Raw genomic sequence first — 20,895 nt, forward strand, 5'->3', positions numbered from 1 at the left:
AGCTTCCCTTTAAGGTTAAAATTTTCTTCAAACTTTTTCACTTTTTCAAACTTTTCTGTCTTTGATAGGTTTGGAAAACTGAACACACACCTTCTTGCGAGGAACAGGACTAAATTTTACCAAATTTTATAAATTTAATTAATCCTCCCCCACTTAAACAAAAGTTGCACCGAACTTGAGTACCGCTGCGACCAGTTAAAAGGTTGCCCCTACTAACAAGGCTAATAAATTTGGTAGCGTGATACAAACTGAGGCGTTGGGTAAGAAATCGGTACTCAGAATTCAGTGACAAATGATTTTATTTACAAAAGAAGATAAAAAGAAAAATATTCTAATTCTGTTCATGTTGAATATTTCCAAACCTCTTCTAGGTCTAATGATCTACTTGTTCAAATCCACCACTGTTTACCGAAAAGAAAAAGATTAAGTTAATCCTAAGCTAACGAATGTTTCAACTTAAAAGGGTTACACTTGAACAGCTAGTCAAGGCTTGAGTTCTGGGTTATTAAAATCCTTTAGTTCAACCTTTTATTGAGCTAAGCTAAGAATAACCGTACTTGCTTTTAATTCAAATTTTCATTAACCAAAACCAAGAGATTCTTTTATTATTTCTTGAAAAGGGTTGTGTATTCCTTTGACCTTTATTAAGCTTTGACTTTAGCAGGGAAACTTAATTATAAATATCTGGACATAAAGGTTTAGAAATTCTTAAGCTGATAATATTGTTCCCCTTTTTCCCCTAACCTGCTTGTATAAACATTGAGGTCACCTTTGTATAAACATGCAGTACGGGGTTAACGAAATGAAAGAATGATTAAAAGGGAAACGGTGTTCCTCTTCGTATAAACGTCTGAAGATTGCACAAAGGGGGGGAGGTGTTAATTTAGATTATTGTCCGATAATTCCACATTTTGGATATAAGGTCTTTATACAACAAATTAAACAAGAAAAACGGTTTTAATTTCTATAAAGCAGTGAATACAACACATTTAATTAAACACAAATACTCTGAATATTTCGGCCCCACATCCGGGAGCCTTTCTCAACGGAAAATAAAAAAAAAATTCTTACATAAACATAAAAAACATACTAAACAAAACAAAAGAAAAAATATAAGAAATTATTTAAGATCTTTATAGAGTCAAGCTAAGCCTCAGGGGACTTTAGGCTGACAAGGGGAAGCACAAATGGCTCTCCTAGCTTTCTCTTCTTGGTTAAGGTTTCCTTTCCCCTTTAAATCCTCAGTTATTCAAAGCTTAAATTTCTGGGAAGAAATTTAATTTGGCTTATTCTAACCTTAAAAATGCTGTTTTGTCCAAATAGCTCAAGCCTTGTCTAGGTGGAAATACTCAAAGCTTAAATTTCTCTTATATACGTATTAAAGTTAAGTGACAGAAAGCTTTAGATGTTTTCTTCTTATTTTAACTTTTATCTTCAAACTTTTATCCCCAAGGAGAATTTCAGACAGACAGTGGTAGCTTATCGTAATTTACAAAGTAAAACACTTACTCTTTGTTTCCGAGGCAAAACTCTCCCCATTTGCCTCTCCTCTATAAGTTATATTCTGTTTGCTACTAGATCCGTTTAGCGACCTTCTCTCCCTCCTAGCCAATCAACCACCTTTTGTTAAAAGTAGTTTCTTTCCTGTCTTTCCGTGACTTGCAAAACTGGTCTAAATTAGGTCTTAACATATTTATCCCGGGTTCAAAGTTCGTTTGATTCTTGGACAAAGAGTGTCACTACAAGATTTATGACTAGTTATGCAAAGAGAAGCTATTTAAAATTCAAGCTAATTTGAAATTGTCGCTATATTTCTGATCTATGAAGCGAAAGGGAATTCCAAGCTTTAATAAAATTGAGTTACGAAATTCACACAAAATAAGGCCTCCTTACACTTCAGAGCCTTATTTGACCACTGTCTTCACTGTAGCTTCTAATATTCTAATCTTGGTTTGCAGACTTATCTTCCTATTCTTCCAAACTTTTTTTTAACTGTGAAAAAACACCCTGAGCCTTGGCTATTCTACTTTTGAGATCTTCACTGCTCGAACCGTCTTTACTAATAAAACTACCAAGGTAAGTGAAGGTTTCCACCTGATCAATCTTTTCATCACCCTACTTCACCTTTTCATCTTCACTTATTCCTAGCCTTTGTGACTTAGTCTTTTTAACATAAATTTTCCAACCTATTCTACCACCCTGAACTTGCAAAATCTCTAAGAGTTCATTCATTTTGCTCACCCTTTCATCTAGGGTGCTTAAATCATCAGCATAATCTAAGTCCAGGAAAGGCATTCCTCCCCATTTGATTCCGTGGTCTCCCATTGCCTTTCCTGTGCTACTTATGACAAAGCCCATCAAAATGATCCATATAAAGGGGGATAGAACACAACCCTGCTTAACTTCTGCTAACTTCTAACTTCTTAACTAATTTTATACAAAACCAGCTGCTAACCTTATTTCCTACCTTAACCGCAGCAGTGATATTCTCGTACATAGCACTAATCATTTTAATGTATTTGTCTGGTATACCATACAAGGATAAAACTTTTACTAAAGCTCTTTTATTAACAGAATCGAACACTTGCTCATAATCTATAAAACTGAGGACCAAAGGTGTTTGAAAACTCAGGCACTTCTCAATTATTAACCTAAGAGTGAAAATTTGGTCGACACATCCTCTACCTATTCTATAACCGTTCTTCTCCTAAATATTTGTCTACGGCATCTCTCAGTCTAAAAGGTATCATATTACTAAGTAATTTACTACCTACAGAGACCAGACTAATCCCTCGATAATTACCACATTCACTTTTATCACCTTTCTTATAAAGTGGCTTAATTAAGGTTTTCCTAAAATCGTTAGGTACTTGCCCTTTTTCAAAAATCATATTCATAATCTTCAGTAACTTATTTCTAACCTCAGAGCCACCATATTTAAGAAACTCATTTACCACACTATCAGCACCTGGAACCTTATTATTTTTTAGTCCTTTTAGTACCGTCGCTAATTCCTCCTCACAAAACAAATATTCCTTCACATCCAAGGTATCACAAACTTCTTCCTTTTCCTCTATATCTCTTCCTTCAACTCTATCTCGGTTAAGCAAATTCTCAAAATGTTCGGCACATCTCTTTTTAGTTTTTTCCTTATCGCTAATTGCGGCCCCATTCCTATCTTTAACTGGGCCAAGTCCGCGTTGACTACTCCCTCTCAATTTGTTAACATGCCAGTACATTATTTTACTATTATGCCGTCTAGCTGCATCTTCCAGATCCAAGGCAATTTTTTGAATAGCGATTTTTTTTTAAATAAATCTTATCTTACCTTTCTATCAAACATAAAGCTTTTTCACTAATATTCTTAGCTGCAGTTCTAGCTTTCTTCCCTAAGACACCTTCAGCAAACTTCACAAATTATTTTTTTAAAATTATTCCAACCATCTTCCACATTATCAAATTTTAAACTCTCAAGTTTAGTATTGAACTGTTCCTAGAAAGTTTCTCTCAAATTCTTATCCTGGGGTCTACCAACATCATAACTTCCCGGGAGGTAGTGACCCTTCCAATATTTCAGCTTTAAATTAACCCTTGACACTACTAGATGGTGATCTTTAGGCTACTCTTAACATCAATAACGGCACTCCTATATACCCTAGTATCTTGTATTGATCCTGCCAGTCTTCGGTTTACAATAACATAATCAATAAGGTTTGCTGTCTTACCATCACCTGAATACCATGTTAACTTATGAGCCATTTTATATTACCAAACACCGTATTGGTTATAACTAGATTGTTATACCTACAAAATTGCAAAAGTCTGTATCCGTTACTGTGTTCTTTTCCTATACCAAATTTACCTAGGCTAGGGTACCATCTATCCCTATTTCTACCAACCTGGGCGTTAAAATCTCCCAGTAAAAATATCATATTTCTACCTGAGACCCTGTCTATTTGCTCCTGTAACTGTAAATTCGTCTGAGTCACTATTATCTCCGTCAGTCGGTTCTACAGGGGCATATACTACTATAACTGATACTCTGAACTTTTTAATTATAAAATGAGCAATTACCATTCTATTATTAATACCTTCCCAGCCTAAACAAGACTTAGCAGCTTCCTTATTCATCATGAGCCCTACTCCCTGTCTATGTACCCCATCCTTCCTGCCTGAGTAAACAAATCCTATATCACCTAATTTCATGCTTCCTACCCCTGGGATACGAGTTTCTGAAACTCCTAATAAATCCAGTTCGAATCGTCTGAATTCGTCAGTCAAAATGTCGATACGATAGTCATTTCTTAACGTCGTAACATTCCAAGTTCCAATTTTCATGTTCTTTAAATGATTGAAACTATTTTCGCCTCAAGAAAAGCAATGATCCCAGATACCAGTGCAGGACGGGGATCACATATCTTCTCAAGTCTACACCGAACTTCTTAAGCTGGCCTAGAACCGGACAGCAAGAAGTAACTGGGACCTCCATGAATGGGGGCTTTGTGCAATTCTGGGCCCATCTTGGTCACAACATGGTTTTCAGCACCTGCCGATGCTCTTCTATCAACAAGAGTCGAAATCCTGCACAGACAATCTCAAGCCTATTACCTCCGACTAATTACATATTCATGCCTACAAATATTATGCTACAATGGGGAGGCAGCCCATAATAGATAAATTAGCTAGGAAGGGCTTTTTCAGCTCGAAAACGCCCGTCAAAACATACCAAGCCCAGAAGAATTATCCATTTGTCATAATCCCGTGCGAATGCTGTGTCGTTTACTAGGCCGTAATTTCCTCGAGGGGCGCCACTCCTCAAGTAGGAATAGAGTTAACCGCAAGGTCCCCAGTCTTACAGGTCTCATAAAAAGTCTTGCAGGACTCATAAAAAGGACTCATAATTTAATAAGCTTGGATTCTTTGCCTTTAATATTAAAATGCATATCCCCTTTCCCCTTCCTTCAACTCCCACGCCTATCATACGATAGACAATATAGCAGTTGAACTACACACTAATCAAACAGACCCATGCATAGGGTCATTCAGCTGCGTGTGATTTGGAAATTATGTCTTAGCAAATAAAAAAGTACACCCTTTAAATTACCATTGCTGAAACCTTGTACAGGAAAATTGCAACCCCCTTCATTGAACAACAAGAAAAAATCCCTTTTTTTACAGGTTCTCTTATTTTTCTTCGTTGCTACTGAAGCACTGGAACATAGTTGAGAGTCGTTCAAGGACTCATAAAAAATAAATCTTGTATCTTATCGTTTTGTTATGTGCCTAGACTCGATAAGGCCGTCATAAAGTGTCATATGGTAAACTAAAACCGCAATTTAGGTGATATTTTTGGAATGAAAAGGCTGGGTCGGACACATGGACATCGTAGAGGGCTAATTATGCGCTCATTTATAAACTAATTTTTACATTTGAAATTTTTTCACTGATAATATTGGAGGTTAGCCATCAAGCAGTGTGATTTTAAATAAATAGGACATCTGATATTTAAAGGCATTTACGCTACAATTGAGGGGGGGAAAGAAAAGTAAGCAGAAGGGGGGGGGGGCGGAGAGTTGTTAGCAAGAGCTGTGGTACCCGCTGGGCTTGCCCCTTAAATTGCGGGGACAAGGTAGACAGCCTTCAACGCTTCACTTACTTGTCTTGCAAGGTAACCACAAGAAAAATATTAAATATATAGTTCAACCCTTAAATATCTGCCTAGATTTCGATATTATTAATTATCAAAGAAATTGGTGAATGTATTTTGGACTTAATCCAGATGAAACTGTAATGTAATGAAAACTGTGCTGGTATTGAATCCAGTTTTAAACTTTGTAACTAGATGCATGACAAAGGGTATTAAGACTGATATGTTAGTTAACAAAGGAATAGAGTTTTTTCATCATGCCAGTATTATGGAAGTCAAAAAACGGCTGTGGACTTACTATGAGGTTGAATTCGGATATGAAGAACGATTACGCGAATGCAAAAAAGACTGTGATAACTTGACAGATATCGCAAAGCCATATGGCGCTGTGCTAAGGACGGTAAAGAGCTACCGACTTTCGTTATTCTCGAGCCGGAGTCTGTTCCCACGTGTGGTGACGAAATTGCAGTCTGTATTACTACCAAAGTGAACGAAATGACGAGAAAAATGGACAGTAAGCTGCAACAGTTTTCCCGCAAGTTAGATACTCTGAACAATGGTTTGAAAATTATTGCTGATTCCAAGAATCAGCCTACAGCCTCCTCGTCAGTATCTAAAACGCCAAATGTGGAAAAACAGCTATTCTCGGTGGTCGTGAAGAATATGCCTCCTGAGTTAGACGATCCAGGAAAGCGTAAGGACTTTATAACAAGCTTGGCCCCGGGTGATACAACATTAGCGGATGCAGTGCTCAGGCGGAAAAATAAGGAATGGCAACTGTCAGTCTCTTCGAAGCAGGCCGTAGAAAAAGTCTCGGCTGCCCTCAAAATTAGCCATAAAATTGACAATCGACTTGTTAATTCCCAGTTCATCGGTATAGTGAAACGTCTCCCCAGCAACGTGACGGAGGACCTTCTGAAAAATCTGTCAAAAGACTGTGAAAAAGCAATCAAGTGTGGCAATTCGCAAGCGTTTAAAATGTATTACCCCTCTAAAAGTGCTTTGTCCGCTGCCTTAACGAACCCGATTAAAATTGGTTTCGAACTATTCCGTCTAGAAGAATTCTGCTTTTTGCCTCGAAGGTGTTATCGGTGTCATCATGTGGGGCACATAGCGGCGGACTGTAAGGAAGCTGAAACTTGTAGCCACTGTGGAGAAACTGGCCACACAAGCACCCCTGAGAACCCTTGTCAAAATCCTACTCGGTGCCTGAATTGCAATTCGACTAGGCACACATGTTATTACTATGCCTGTCCTTATAACAGAAAAAACTTGAAAGATGGATCACGCTTCCAAAATGTGTAGTATTCTGTCTTGGAATATAAATGGGAAAGCACTTGAGAAAACAGTTCTGCTTGATACTATGAGCCTAACAAATGAAGTAATTTGTATACAAGAGCACTCGATTTCCGAGGACAATACTAACCTGCTCAAGTTCTCAAGTTCACTCCAGTGTTTTATTCGGCCAGCTGAACGTGTGAAATCCAGAGGTCCGCCATCTGGTGGTTTAGCCACTTTGGTGAGAAAGTCTCTTCAGGCTGAACTTTTAGCATCAAGTAAACACTTCCTCGCTGTTAAAGTTCGCGATACTGCGATAATAAACGTTTCCTCGGAATACAAAAGTTCTATTAATAGGGGACTTCAACTGTGACCTACTTAATACCGAATCTGAAAGGACTCAAATCGTTATAGGTTCCCTTCCTGATCAGTTAAATGTCGTTGATAAGGACAAAGCTTACATATTTATCAGTGTTGCCAACACCGTCTCAAATCTTGACCATGTGTTAACGAACTTCCCGGTGAGTGACGAAGTAAAAGTTGCAGCTGATGGTTCATACTCTGACCATTTGCCTTTGTCATTGTCAATAACACTGGACTGTCTAAAGTTGTCATGTCCGTGCAAATCCCAATGGAGAGTATACAGTGACTGGAAACAAGTGTCGAATGATCTCTTCGCGGCTACTTCTGGGGATATCCTGAGTAAAATAAAAGTTCCCTTCCATCTGCTGCAGAGAAATGCAAACTCGTATTGCAGTGAAAGTGAAATACGTCTGCAGATAAACATGTACTGTGCAGAAATATCCCATGCTCTGAGTATCGTGGAGAGTGTAGCAGTTCCTGTGAAGCGTATCCGTAATAGATCACAGGTGAAAGGGTGGTCTAGAAATCCGGAGCTAGCGGCGGCTTGTCTATGGCTGAAAGTTTGGCATGATAGCGGGAAGCCACGAAGTGGAATAGTGAACGAGATTCGAATCCATACTAAACGAAAGTTCAATAAAGCGTTAGATGCCCACCGTGCAACCCTCAAAGAAAATTTTGTGCAAAAGCTCAGTAAGAATCCGAACCTTATTTGGTCAGTTCGGTCTAAGCCTGAAGAAGCCAAGCCTACGTGTAATATTTCTGCTAATCAGTGGAATGCTTACTTTGAGTCCGAGTTCAAAGCGCCTGATCCAGTTCTGCAGTCTAATTACGAGAATGAGCTGGCTGCTATGCTTACCGACACCTTCGACGATTTCTCAGTGTCACCGGTCACAGTTTGCCAGGCCTTTAAAAAGCTGAAAAAGGTATACCCAAAAGGCTGCGATAGTATTTGTGCTCTACATATTTCTTTAGGAGGTTATGTTCTTTACCATCACATTTCCCTTCTGTTTCAGATGATTTTGACACAAGGGATAGTGCCGAGTTGCTTTAGTCTGGGTATGGTTATACCGATATTAAAGAAGGGGAAGCCAGCCGAGCAGCCTTATTTGTATCGGCCAGTAACGATATCTTCAGTATTTTGTAAGCTTTTCGAGATTGTTTTGTTTGATGAAATTTATGATAAGTGTGAGATGCCTCCACACTAGTTTGGTTTTCGAAAAGGCCTCGGGTGCACCCATGTACTTTATCTTCTTGCTAACATATTACTTGATGCTCATCTCTCGCGAGAAACATTGATCTTATGTCAGTATTATGTCAGGATAGCTTTTGTCTCTGGGATTCATGCCCATATTTTGGTTGAGCTGTGTAAGCGAGGCGTGCGTTCTTCTATTGTAAGGTCACTACGTGATGTGTATAGGAACCTCAAGCTTCGTGTTCGTTTGCAAGATGGTGAGCTTAGTGGGGAGATATCCGTACATAAGGGAATTAAGCAAGGGGCTATAACGTCTCCTACTTTGTATAATAACAGTGTTAATGATGCACAACAGGTTATCTCTCCGAGTTATATTTGCAAGCATATTGACTTGTCACTTCTGGGTTTTGCAGATGATCTTTTAAATCTGTCTCGGTTGCTTTCTTCATTAGAAAATAATTTCTAGCGTCTTGAAAAAAGTTATGCTGATATTGGTTTGCAGTTTAATGTAGAAAAGTCTGCTGTTTTGTTTTTTAATTGCCCTGAAGATAATGCTACAGTCAGGCTTGGTGGAATTACCGTAATACCGTCTAGTCACATTACGTTCCTTGGCCTCCCGATTGGTCGTAATCTTCGAGAGACCCAGTCTTTGCTTATTGAACACCTTTCTAAAAAAGTGCGCATTGCCTATGCGGGTGTTGTCACTAGCTGTCGCAATTCAAGCCGTAAATATTTGGCTCGTCTTTATAATGCAGTAGCTTTGCCTCATGTCTTGTACCTGTCTCCTTTTTGGAAGCTCCTGAGTGCACGAAACAAGAAAGACATAAGGTCGGTATTTTTCAAGTATGCCCGATATCTTCTTCAAGTGCCGCCTTTTGTTAGAAACGCGCCCTATTGTTGCGAAATATGGAATTGTTGAGCCTCTGAGTGCCGTGGAGGAGGTAATTCAGAATTACGTGAAAAAACTAGAGCTTCTGGATCACAAGTGGGCCCACCTTCTCAAATAGTTATGTTATTATGTAGTTCTTTCTGTTTGTATTTGTTTTTCTTGCCAGTTTTTGCTTTTTCTTTCTTTTCTAGTTTGTGCTCTCTCTTTTTCTGTTGATTGTAAGACAGGTTATTAATAAAATTCATTCATTCATTCATTAGATAAAGAGTATGGATTGGTACCGCTTATTTGTGAACATAAAATTTCTAATTTGTGAGAAAAACATGCATATATATTGTTCGGACTCTCTTTATCCTACTTGCAGCAGACATTTCGTGCAGCATGCTGATTCAGAGACAATGTCACAAAAGTAGCGCTGGCGTTATGTGAAACGCGACCAATAACAGTAATAATCCTCAACACATTTATGTCAATTCTTTTTTTGAGCTGTTAAAAGAAATGTTTAGAAAAATGAAAATAATGGGATGTTATTGCATATAAAGGCAGCTCTACATTTATGGGTTAGTATGTGAATCGAGAACATTATGAACAGGATTAGAAAAAAAAGAAATACTCAAAGATTTTAGGAAAACTCTAAATGGACCCCTTCATAAGAAAGGTGATAACAGTGATCAGGCACGTCCCGGTAGGGGGCGGGGAGGGTTGCGCCGCCTCCCAACTTTGGCCAAAATTTTGCAAAATGGGCCGAAATGTAGCAAAATTCTTGATTTTTGCAGAATATTCGGCATAAATCAGGTAGCGATTCGGTAAAATTTACGCAGATCGCCCCCTGAACAAAACAAGCCTCGGGACGCTCCTGACAGTGAGTATGGTAATTAGGAAGTAAATTATTTAGTATGAATATATTTTTAAGACTTAGAGATGCTGTGAATAAAGTTTTAAGAGAACAGTGTGGTTTTAGGGAGGGGATAATATGCGTCAATCAAATCTTCACGCTTAGATTAATAATTGGGAAAAGTTCACCATTGGGAAGTGTCTGATGCCTTTAGTCTTTATTTTTATCCATCGTTAACAGAAGTTTGATTCAGCAGATAGAAGAGCATTACTATTGTATAACCATGCTCTGTATGAGAACAATATAGCTGTGGTTAAAGTAAGAAAAGAGGTCATTGAATCAGGAGTTAAACAAGGTTGTGTTTTATCCCCGTTTATAGGAATGATTTTTAGGGACTTTGCACTGAGAAAAACGGCAAAGGTCATCGGAATCAAATGAGGAGGTAAAACTCACGAGACCAAGATTATGCAGAGAATTTGAGTGTCCTAGATGAAAATGTTTGCTGAGGAATGGTTTTTGGAGGAACTGAGAGTTCAGAGTGGAAGAATAGGTTTAAAACTTGTGTTGAAAAGACTAAGCCGGTCAGAATAGCAATAACTGAAGATAAGAGACGATTTTGGGGAACGAGAAGATTGATCAAGTGGATAGCTCCACTTACCTGGTACTTTTTTTAAGTAAAGATGGTGGATGTAATAAAGATATTAAAAGGAGAATAACCAAGGCCCAAACTGTTTTTCACAGTCGGAAAAGTTCGGATGATTCAGAGGCAACGCTACAGTGTTGCCTATAGTAAAGGCTATGAAGGTTTAATGTTTTATTATTTTTAATTAAAAAAAAAGTTTTGGAGGGAAGTAAAGAGCAAATTTAAAACTTAAAATGAATAAAAAGTGATTTTTATTTATTTTTATTTGGACCAGGGCACTTCGTATCGAAAAAGCTGTCGTAGAAACTTCAAAAAAGGCTCATTCGATTGGTTATTGAAAAGGGCTAGCGCCCTTTTTAATTGTCGAAAGCGATTGGAAGGCAACTAACCCACCTCTCACGCCCACCATTTCCCCAAACACATTCAAGCAAAATTTTGAGACAGCCATTTTGTTCAACATAGTTGGAAGATCCGAAAATTACGTCTTTGAGGATGGCAATCCCACCAGAGCCCTTAGGGCAAGGGTTTTAAGTTATGCCCTGGGGGCATTTAAGGTTTATATAGAAAGGGCGTATAAACTTCGGAGGGGGATCATTGGATTGCTAATCAGAAGTTTTGTGCCCTTTTTGAGATTCAGAGTGGTTGGAGGGTGGATACCCCGCCCCCTCCACATACACGTCGTATTTTCCCGAAATGCATCTGATAGAAATTTGAAGATGGCCATTTATTGTCGTAGAAACTTCAAAAAGAGCTCTTTTGATTAAAAATTGAAAGGGCTAGTGCCTTTTTTAATAGTCAAGAGTGAAGTAGTAACCTATTACACAGTTTCACCCGTGCTTTTTCACCCGTGCTTTTTCACCGGTGCTTGCGTAATTTGTCTTATCTCTAGCATGTACAAGAATATACAGTGTGGTTTCACGTGGACATTGTAAAAAGCGACCAATCCTTTACCTATAAAGTGGTCAAACACGTTTTGAAACTATAGTCAAGGTTGTATAAGACAACCAGACTGGCTTTTTGTTATTGATATCAACTGTACAAAAATATGCAGCGTAGCTTCACGTGCACATTTTAAAAAAAGCTGGCAAGCCTATAAAGTGGTCCAACATGTTTTGAGAGTATAGTCGAGATTATATAACACAACCAGAGTGGTTTTTGAGGCAACATCCGTTTTTTAGGGGCCAATCAGAGACAGCGGAGGTTGCTCCATATACGGTAAGTTGATTGGTGATTGGGTTCAAATAAAAAGGAATGATTTACATTCGTCCTTGAGATTTTGTATATAATGGCCATGCCTTACGATTAAATTTCCATAATGTTTTAACATATATATATGTATACCAGTTTGAGGCATATTCCAACCATTTCCCGCCACAACCACAGTCTGGAGCCAGTCCCTTGAAACCAGCCGATAGCCACTCTACTATTTTTGTCTCTAAATTGCCACCGTCTATTAGTGATCCCACAAGCCGTAAGGACTTTATCGACCAACTAAGTGGTCATGATTCGATTGCTAGTGTTCGGCCGTTGGGAGATAAACTTTTTGTGAATATTGAGAAATCTGTAGCCTTTGATTTCTGTGAATCGGTGAAGTCTGTTGCTTAGGGTTCTTGCACGAAGATTTTGCAAAAGCGGTACCTCGGAATAGTAAAAGGAATCCCGCTGTCATTTAGTGCTAGCGAATTCAAAATGCACCCAGGAGTCCAGGACGCAAGTTGATTTGGGTCGTCCCAAACTATCAAGCTAGTCTTTTCGGACTCGTTTGGTAAAAGTGACGTGATATAAAATGGTGTGAAAATCGCAAACGAGATTTTTAGCGTTTATAACTTTATAACAAGTGAAAAATGTGCGCGCTGTGCTGGCAATCACTCTTCTTCGAAAGATGCGCCCTGTACTAACAGCTCTAATTGTGTGAACTGCGGAGGGTCACACACTTCGTATAGGCTATTGTGTCCAGTTCTCAAGTCTCGTATTGCGGCCGGTGTGAAAAAATGATGTTGCAAAAGTTCTCGGTTATTTCATACAATATAAACAAAACGCATAGGAAAGAGCACCTCAATGACAAAGTTTCTTACAAATACGATATCGGCTGTCTTCAATAGCATCTTTTACCATCAGCTAATACCAATCTGCTGAAACGGAGTGGGAATCACGTTGCGTTTGTGAATACTGTACGGTCTACGTTTGGTAGACCTTCCGGAGGCCTCGCCTGTATTTTGAAACGTAGTTCTTTTTCATCCGTGATGTCAGTGCTGTTCCACAGTGAAGAAAACATCTTGGCCCTGCGAATTGCCGATCTGGTATTTATTGATGTGTATTTTCCTTGTGATCGCAAATCTGTTCAGTCACCGAATAAGTTTGCAAAGACTTAGTGTTTTGAAAAAAGTGGCAGAATCTGCATCATCTTTTGGTTACCAATTTTTTGTCGCTGGGGATTTTAATGCTTATTTATTGAATTCAAACCTCCGATCGGATATGGTTTTCCAGTCTTTGTCCGATTTTAAGCTACTGCATAAGAATCGTTCATTTTCATATATCCATCATTCTGGGAGCCATACTAATTTAGGTCATGTTCTTTGTTATCCAAATTTATCGGTTTCGACTGTTTCTGTTCACGAAACAGAAAATGATAAAGACAACCTACAAATTTCCTTTGCGTTTGATATCTCTCTGTCACCAGATATTTCACGCGTGAATCGTAGATGTTATACCAGGCGAAATTGGAATAAGGCTAATTGGCACTCTACATTTCTACTATTACAGCTCTTTTGTCTACTATAAAAGTTCCTTTTCAGCTACTTCAGGTTGGATCTAAATTTGTAAATGATAAGAATTTTTTGAACAAATATTATTTTGATATTATATCATGTATGAAGGAAGCCGAAAGAGTGGTCGTTCTTGAGGAACGTGTAAAATTTAATACGCGGAAGCCTGAATAGTCGTGGGACCCAGGTCTAAAAACAGTGAAAAATAAAGCCAAATTTTGGCTGCGTATATGTTTTCTTGTAGACGGCCAGTCAACGGCGTAGTATTTGAGCTTAAACAGAAAACTAAACTAGAGTATAAAAAGCATTTACGGTCTGCAAAATCTAAAATTTGTAAGTTCCCGACAAGTAATTTAGATTGGAAAAAGGTAGTTAATTCAGATAAAATTGATGACTCTTTTTCAATAAGTACCCGAATTAGCCCCGCTGCTTGGTGCAAATATTATGATCACATCTTTAACACCGTAAACCATCTCGTTCAGGCTACTTTTATGAAGCTTCATAATTCTGCGCTTCCTACCTCCCTCCGCCAGAACCAGATCCTCCCAGTTCATTTATCTTCGGTGGTACTACCTATAAAGAAGCTCAAGTCGTGTTCTACTGATGGTGATGGCATAAGTGCCAAACACCTAAAGGTTGATTGTCCAGCTCTGGCCCAACATCTACAACTTCTTTTCCAAATGTGCTTATGTACCTCGGTTGTGCCTGAAAGTTTTTTGTGCGGAACAGTTACCTCAATTTTGAAAAAAGGAAAAATTCCGATTGAATGTGCATCTTACAGACCAATAACGGTTTCCTCAAATATAAGTAAAATTTTCGAGTATCTTCACCTCCCTTTAGTTAATTCTTCCGCATATTTCGGTGAAAATCAGATCGGGTTTTCAGCTGGGGTAGCTTGCCAGCAAGCACATCGAGTTTTTGCGAATGTTCTTACTGAGGCGACTGAAAATGGATTCGTTACATTTATACGCCTTGGATGTCTCAAAGGCCTTTGACACCGCTACCCATTCCCAAGCTATTTTCCCTCTTTAGTCACGGTATTAACATTTCGGTAATTTTTCTTCTTAGATATTGTTATTCAAATTCTTTTTTTGTGGATTAAAACGGACATGAGTGTTTCCGAAAGTAAAATTCCAGTGTCGCGTGGGGTTCGGCAAGGTGCCGTCCTTTCTCCTTCTATTTTTAAATTTTGTTCTTTCTGTTCTTTCTTCTATCCCATCCACTTGCATTCTTATTTCCGTTAACATCTCTTATCTTGCTTATGCAGATAATATCCTTTTGATCAACAGAACTAAAAAGGGGCTTTCCCCGTCTGTTTCAACAGCATCATCTAAACTTCATACCATTAGACTTTCTCTTAATCTTTCAAGTGTTAATATCTCTCATTTAATAGTAATAATATGACTCCTCCAGTTTGCAGATCTTTTTCTGGCCCGTCGGTTCCTTCTTTCCGGTGGCTGGGTCTCAACGTTAGTAAAACACTAAAATCTTTCCGAATGCTCGTCGTCGTTGATTGCAAGAAGAAAATTCAGTTAAGTTATTCTAAAATTGTTGCAAATCGAGGTAGATACAATAGATAGTCTCTTGCTAAATTATATTCGGTTGTTACAGATCACTCGGTTTTGTTTCTGTCTGGAATTCATCCTATTTTTCACCAAAAAGACATCAGATCAGTTCATTCATATTATTTCCGGTTTTCCCGCTTTCTATTGTATCTGCCTCCATGGTATAGAAATCGGAGTCTCATATCTATTTACGGTCTTCCGGATATTGGGTCAAGGCTTACGGAACTTGCCGTCAAACTACCCCATTCTACATATAAGTATCTGCTAGCCCACAGTGGCCTTGCTCGTTTGCTGTAGTTTTTGTTCTTTTTTTTTGTTGTTTGAAGTGTTTTTTTTTTCGGAATGTGTATTTTGCATGTTTTTCTTTTCTTGGTTACTCTGCTCTTGTGACGTTTTAAAGTTTTATTTACTCATGTAAATAGTGTATTATCTACTTTTTTCGTTATACTCCACAATTATCATTTTTCTATATGATGTGGGTTAAAAATAATTATTATATATATACATATATATATATATATATATATATATATATATATATATATATATATATATATATATATATATATATATATATATATATATATATATATATATATATATATATATATATATATATATACATACATATATATATTCTTCGTAAAAAAATCAAGTATTTAAGTAAAATCCCTATTCAGTATATATATATATATATATATATATATATATATATATATATATATATATAGGGATTTTGCTTAAATTAGATTAGATTGCTTAATTTGCTTAGCTCCTCCATTTCTCAAACCTTACAACCCTGTTTTTTGGGTTTTTCATTAGCACAATGTGAATGGCACTTGTCCTAGCCTTTGCGTAACGTTTACCTCACTTTAATAGAATCCCTAGGTTATATTTATACACAGTGCGAATCTAGCGAAAGATAAACAATTTATGGAGAAGAACCTGCTTTAATTTGAACGAGCTTTCTGGAACTTTTGTTTTGGCAATGTGATGGGCAGAAAATTATGTTAACTGTACAGAAGTCAACTTTAACGGTTATTGAGAAAAAAAAAAATAAATCAATACAGACAATCTCTAATTTAGTTTATCTCAGCCCTACCAGAAAATATCCTTTTTCTACTTAAGTCGCAACTTTGCTGCCTTTTCAGTTCAGGTACAAAAATTACATTTAAGATCACGTATCTTGACGTTTGTGTTTAAAAAGTTGCAATGTAGTGTGTGGCAAACATTCAAGGAGGACCTAGAACCGTGGGGAGGATTCAGGAGACACGGTCGGAGATGGGACAAATACTGGCTGAAGATCGCCGGAGAAGCTGCAGCCGACAGGTCCAAGTGGTCGTCGGAAGTCATCCCAAGATCCTTTGGTGCTGGGCAGGACAGTTCATCGTCTGGTTCCCGCCGAAAGTAAAGTAAAGTAAGTAATGTAGATACCACCATCCTTACCATGCCAACGCACATGAGGGTAGAATTGATCCTGTGAAGTATTATTTTTATCATGTCTGTGAAGAGAGAGTGATCCAGAGTGACCTTGACCCACTTCTAAAATACCTTCTACCCCCAGGCTACCGTCTATCATAAAAACACAGGATTGCCACTGATCCGAAACCAAAATCACAAGGCAAGTTAAGAAAGAAACGCACTAAAATTGGGTTAAGAAATCCACTGAAAAAGTAAAGAAAGAAGCCCGCTGAAATTAGTTCCCAAATAGTATTTGCAACTTAGAAAAACCAGCCCTTTTCAATAGCTTACCGTTTTAAAATACCAATTTATCTGTTTGAATACTTCTGACCAAGGCATTTGGTCAGGAAATCTGATCAAGTCAACTTTTTTAATATCTTGATGTTTTAGCATCCAAATACTTGAATGACTCTTAACTTTATAAAAATACAAAAATACTCTCTAAAAACAAAAATTACCAACAAGAATCAACAAAAACCTTTTTTTTTTTTGACATAACATATTTAAAAAGCTAATTTCAATAATTTTTCCCATCCGTATGGAATAAAAAGAAAAGCAGGTCGTCCCCAGACGGAGTGGAAAGAAGCCTTAAAGAAGGAATTAGGGAAGCTGGAACTTCATAAGAGAAGAAAAGTGTGAACCTCTTAATAGATTGAGATGGAAGAGGAGGGTGCGCTGCTGTCAGTCTCTGGTGGCTAGGTGCCACACTGATTTTTTCAGTACTAGCAGTAATTTTACTAGGAAAGTTCCAAATGTACTTGAAAGAATTTATTTGCTTAAGCATTAAAGTTAGCGCAAAGAATTCTAGATTTTTTTTTTCGTACCAGATTTGATCGACTAAAATTTTCTTTGATTTTCTTTTACTTTATGGAACTGGTCAGATTGGCTCTGCAACAGTTAAAAATAACCGCTAAATGTATGGTAAAATTATTAACTGTTAAAACATAAATCGAAAAATGGTAAAATATAACCGAAAAAAAGCCAAAACCAACCAACGATAAAAAAAAAGTAACCCAAATGGAAAAAAACCGCTAAAATCTAATAAAAAAAAAACGGCAAAAACATTCAATCAACGGCAAAATAAACTTAAAAAAAGAGCAAAGAATCCTATAGTTAACTACCCAACAATGTTCCCAAGAAGGATAAAAACAAGCAGATTTAGTAATAAATCACTATGGCGGACACATGGCTTAACAATAGGTATTCCTTCTCAGTAATTTAAAATCAAGTTACAAATACTTGTACAAAATAAAGCAAATGTTTTAATGAAAATACTCTTGGACTGAAAAAAAAAATCAATAAGAATGATATTTCAAATCATGAAACATTAAAAATTTTGTTGTCTTCTTCGCTTTTGATCTATAGCATCTAGAATTGGTTGTCGTTTGGCTTGATAACGTCTTTTCAGATCATCAATTTCCCGTTCCATTTCAAAATCAAGGTTCTCCATTCTAAACATCAGCTCTTCATGAGTCAAGAACTTCAACTGAAAAAAAAAATAATGTTTGATGGCTCAGTTCCTAGCAGTACTATCACACCTCACAACAGCATAATAGTCAAAATCAAAGGAAGTATCTTCAAATTCGTTGTCTTCTGAACACAAATTATTTTACCCAGAGGCGATCACACGGGATGAGCCACGGGAGGAGTCAACTGAAACATACCCCCCCCCTCCCGAGAAAGGACAAAAGTATATTCAATGTTAACGAAAGAAATAATGAACGACGGACAATTTACTGTTCCTAAATTCATCTCTGTGTAAGAAAAGTTACATCCTTAAAAAAAAATTACACCTACAAACCTAGAAGCTTCATTTGTAGTATCCTATAAAGTGATCAAACTTGAGCACACTAGACATGAAGGATGCTACCATTATAAGAACTTGCACGAATTCACTCCACAACATTTTTTATTAGCTTAAAAAGTTGTTCGTGCCAATTATTTTTGCTTGTAGTCAAAGGAAATTTTCATTTATCATACATTTAATTTCGAAATTTTGCCTACGCTAATTTTAGCCACATTTATCTCCAATACTTTCATAGAAATAGTTTTGGCAATGTAATAATTCTTTCTATACAATCTTCATCTCTTGGAAAATGAATTTATTGTACTTGCAACAAGGACGAGGGAGTAAATCGTTAGAATCTATTTTAAAAAGAAAAAAATCCAACAGATGCCTAGTCAGAATCTATTTCAAGCGGGACCGTATTTCTACTTAATAGAAATCATCTAAGATTACAAAAAAAGCTCCGTGCCCACCTGATGATTCTTTGATTGATCGATTAAAAAAAGTCGACTATTTTAAACGTACTAGTTTAAAGACTAGATCGCTAGTGTTCTATGATGGCGGAGTGGGATTGATCTCAGGTTCATAATACGAGATCCAAGGTTCAAACCCGGATTTAGCAACACACTGCAGGGCTAACGCAAAGACCTTAGTAGTCAAAAAGCGTCGGCAATCAGATACAACACAATAGATCGATAAAATACCGGAAGGCAGCTTCGAAGTATATAATAAACATTGATGATATCATAGACATCGCAATAGCGCTGCCTAAGTAAAGAACGACGTTGGCACAATGTATTATTTCTTTCTTTTCTTTTTTTTCCTACCAGGGCACTTCGTATCGAAGGAGTTGTCGTAGAAACTTCAAAAAGGGCTGATTCAATTGGAAATTGGAATGGCTAGTGCTCTTTTTAATAGTCGAAAGTGATTGGAAGGCAACTTACACCCCTTCCACGTCCACCATTTCCATAAACACATCCAATCAAAATTTTGAGATAGCCATTTTGTTCAACGTAGTTGATTTCCAGATAGAAATCATGTTTTTTAGGAGGACACTCCCCCCCCCACAGCACTCAGGGTAAGAGTTGTAAGTTATGCCCTGGGGGCATATAAGGTTTTTATAGGAAGCCTTGTCGTAGAAAAAAAGGGCTCATTCGATTGGAAATTAAAAGGGCTAGTGCCCTTTTTAATAGTCGAAAGTGATTGGAGGGCAACTAACCCCCCTCTCACGCCCACCTTTTCCCGAAACACAACAAATCATAATTTTGAGACAGCCCTTTTGTTCAACGTAGTTGAAAGTTCTGGAAATTAGTTCTTTGAGGATGACACCCCCCCCCCCCCGACAGCCCTCAGGGCAAGGGTTGTAAGTTTTGCCCAGGGGTTTTGTCGCAGTAAGTTTTGTCGCAAAAACTTCAAAAAGGCTCATTTGATGGGAAATTGAAATGGCTAGTGCCCTTTTAATAATCGAAAGTGATTGGAAGCCAACTAACACCCCTTCCACGCCCACCATTTATCCAGACACATCCAATAAAAATTTTGAGATAACCTTTTGTTCAAAGTAGTTGAAAGGTCCGGAAATTATATATTTGAGGATGACACTCCCCCGAAGGCACTCAGGGTAAGGGTTGTAAGTTATGCCATGGGTGCATATACGGCTTTTATTGAAAGTTTTGTCGTAGAAACTTGAAAAAGGGCTCATTCGACTGGAAATTGAAAGGGCTAGTGCCCTTTTCATAGTAAAAAGTGACTGGAGGGCAAGTAACCCCCCTCTCATGCCCACCATTTCCCCAAACACATCCAATCAAAATTTTGAGATAGCCATTTTGTTCAACGAAGTCGAAAGGTCCGGAAATTATGTCTTTGAGGATGACACTTCCCCCACAGCCCTCAGGGCAAAGTTATTCCCTGGGGTTATATAAGGTTTCTTATAAAAAGTGCTGCTGTAGAAACTTCAAAAAGGGCTCATTCAGTTGGAAATTGAAAGGGCTAGTGCCTTTTTTAATAGTCGAAAGTGATTGGAGGGCAACTAACCCCCCTAGCACGCCCACTATTATACTGGTAAGCCACAATGCCACCAGAATTGGTGTGGTAAGGCCACGGGTGTCACCACTTATTGGTGCAAAAATGGTGCTACACCACTTACTGGAGGGAAAACCCCCGGCGGCGCCAAATATTAGAATGGAATGCCCGCGTCTACCACACCGGTTCTGTAAATATCGGGTATGTCAGTACCCAATTTACAATATACCCTGCCGTAGGGTACGATATCGTGATCGAGCGGTCAAATGGCCACTTTAAGGCCAAGGTTACCCACCCTGGGTTACCGCTAATATTTCTAACTATCTCCTTGGAGGTAACGAACCCCCCTGATAATATTATGACAGTATCTCGTAACTCTGTTCCTACCCTGTCTGGGTTCCTGGAAAATTAGTGCACAGTTGTAGAAAATATCTTACTTGTAATCTTCCAAA

General features: G+C 37.9%; 1 protein-coding gene across 1 annotated transcript in view; it reads right to left on the reverse strand.

Moving 5' to 3' along the window:
* Positions 1 to 17,887: 17,887 nt before the first annotated feature.
* The window catches only part of hpo (serine/threonine-protein kinase hippo), a 77,750-nt gene continuing 74,742 nt past the window's right edge, over positions 17,888 to 20,895 (reverse strand). The window contains exon 11 of the mRNA XM_089102286.1: positions 17,888 to 18,124. Within this exon, the coding sequence (XP_088958412.1) occupies positions 17,966 to 18,124 (159 nt within the window). The 3' untranslated portion in view covers positions 17,888 to 17,965. The remainder of the gene's footprint in view (positions 18,125 to 20,895) is intronic.

The sequence above is a fragment of the Artemia sp. Qi Xiang Cuo genome, chromosome 16 (assembly GCF_049724085.1).
Source record: "Artemia sp. Qi Xiang Cuo chromosome 16, ASM4972408v1, whole genome shotgun sequence".
NCBI lineage: Eukaryota > Metazoa > Arthropoda > Branchiopoda > Anostraca > Artemiidae > Artemia > Artemia sp. Qi Xiang Cuo.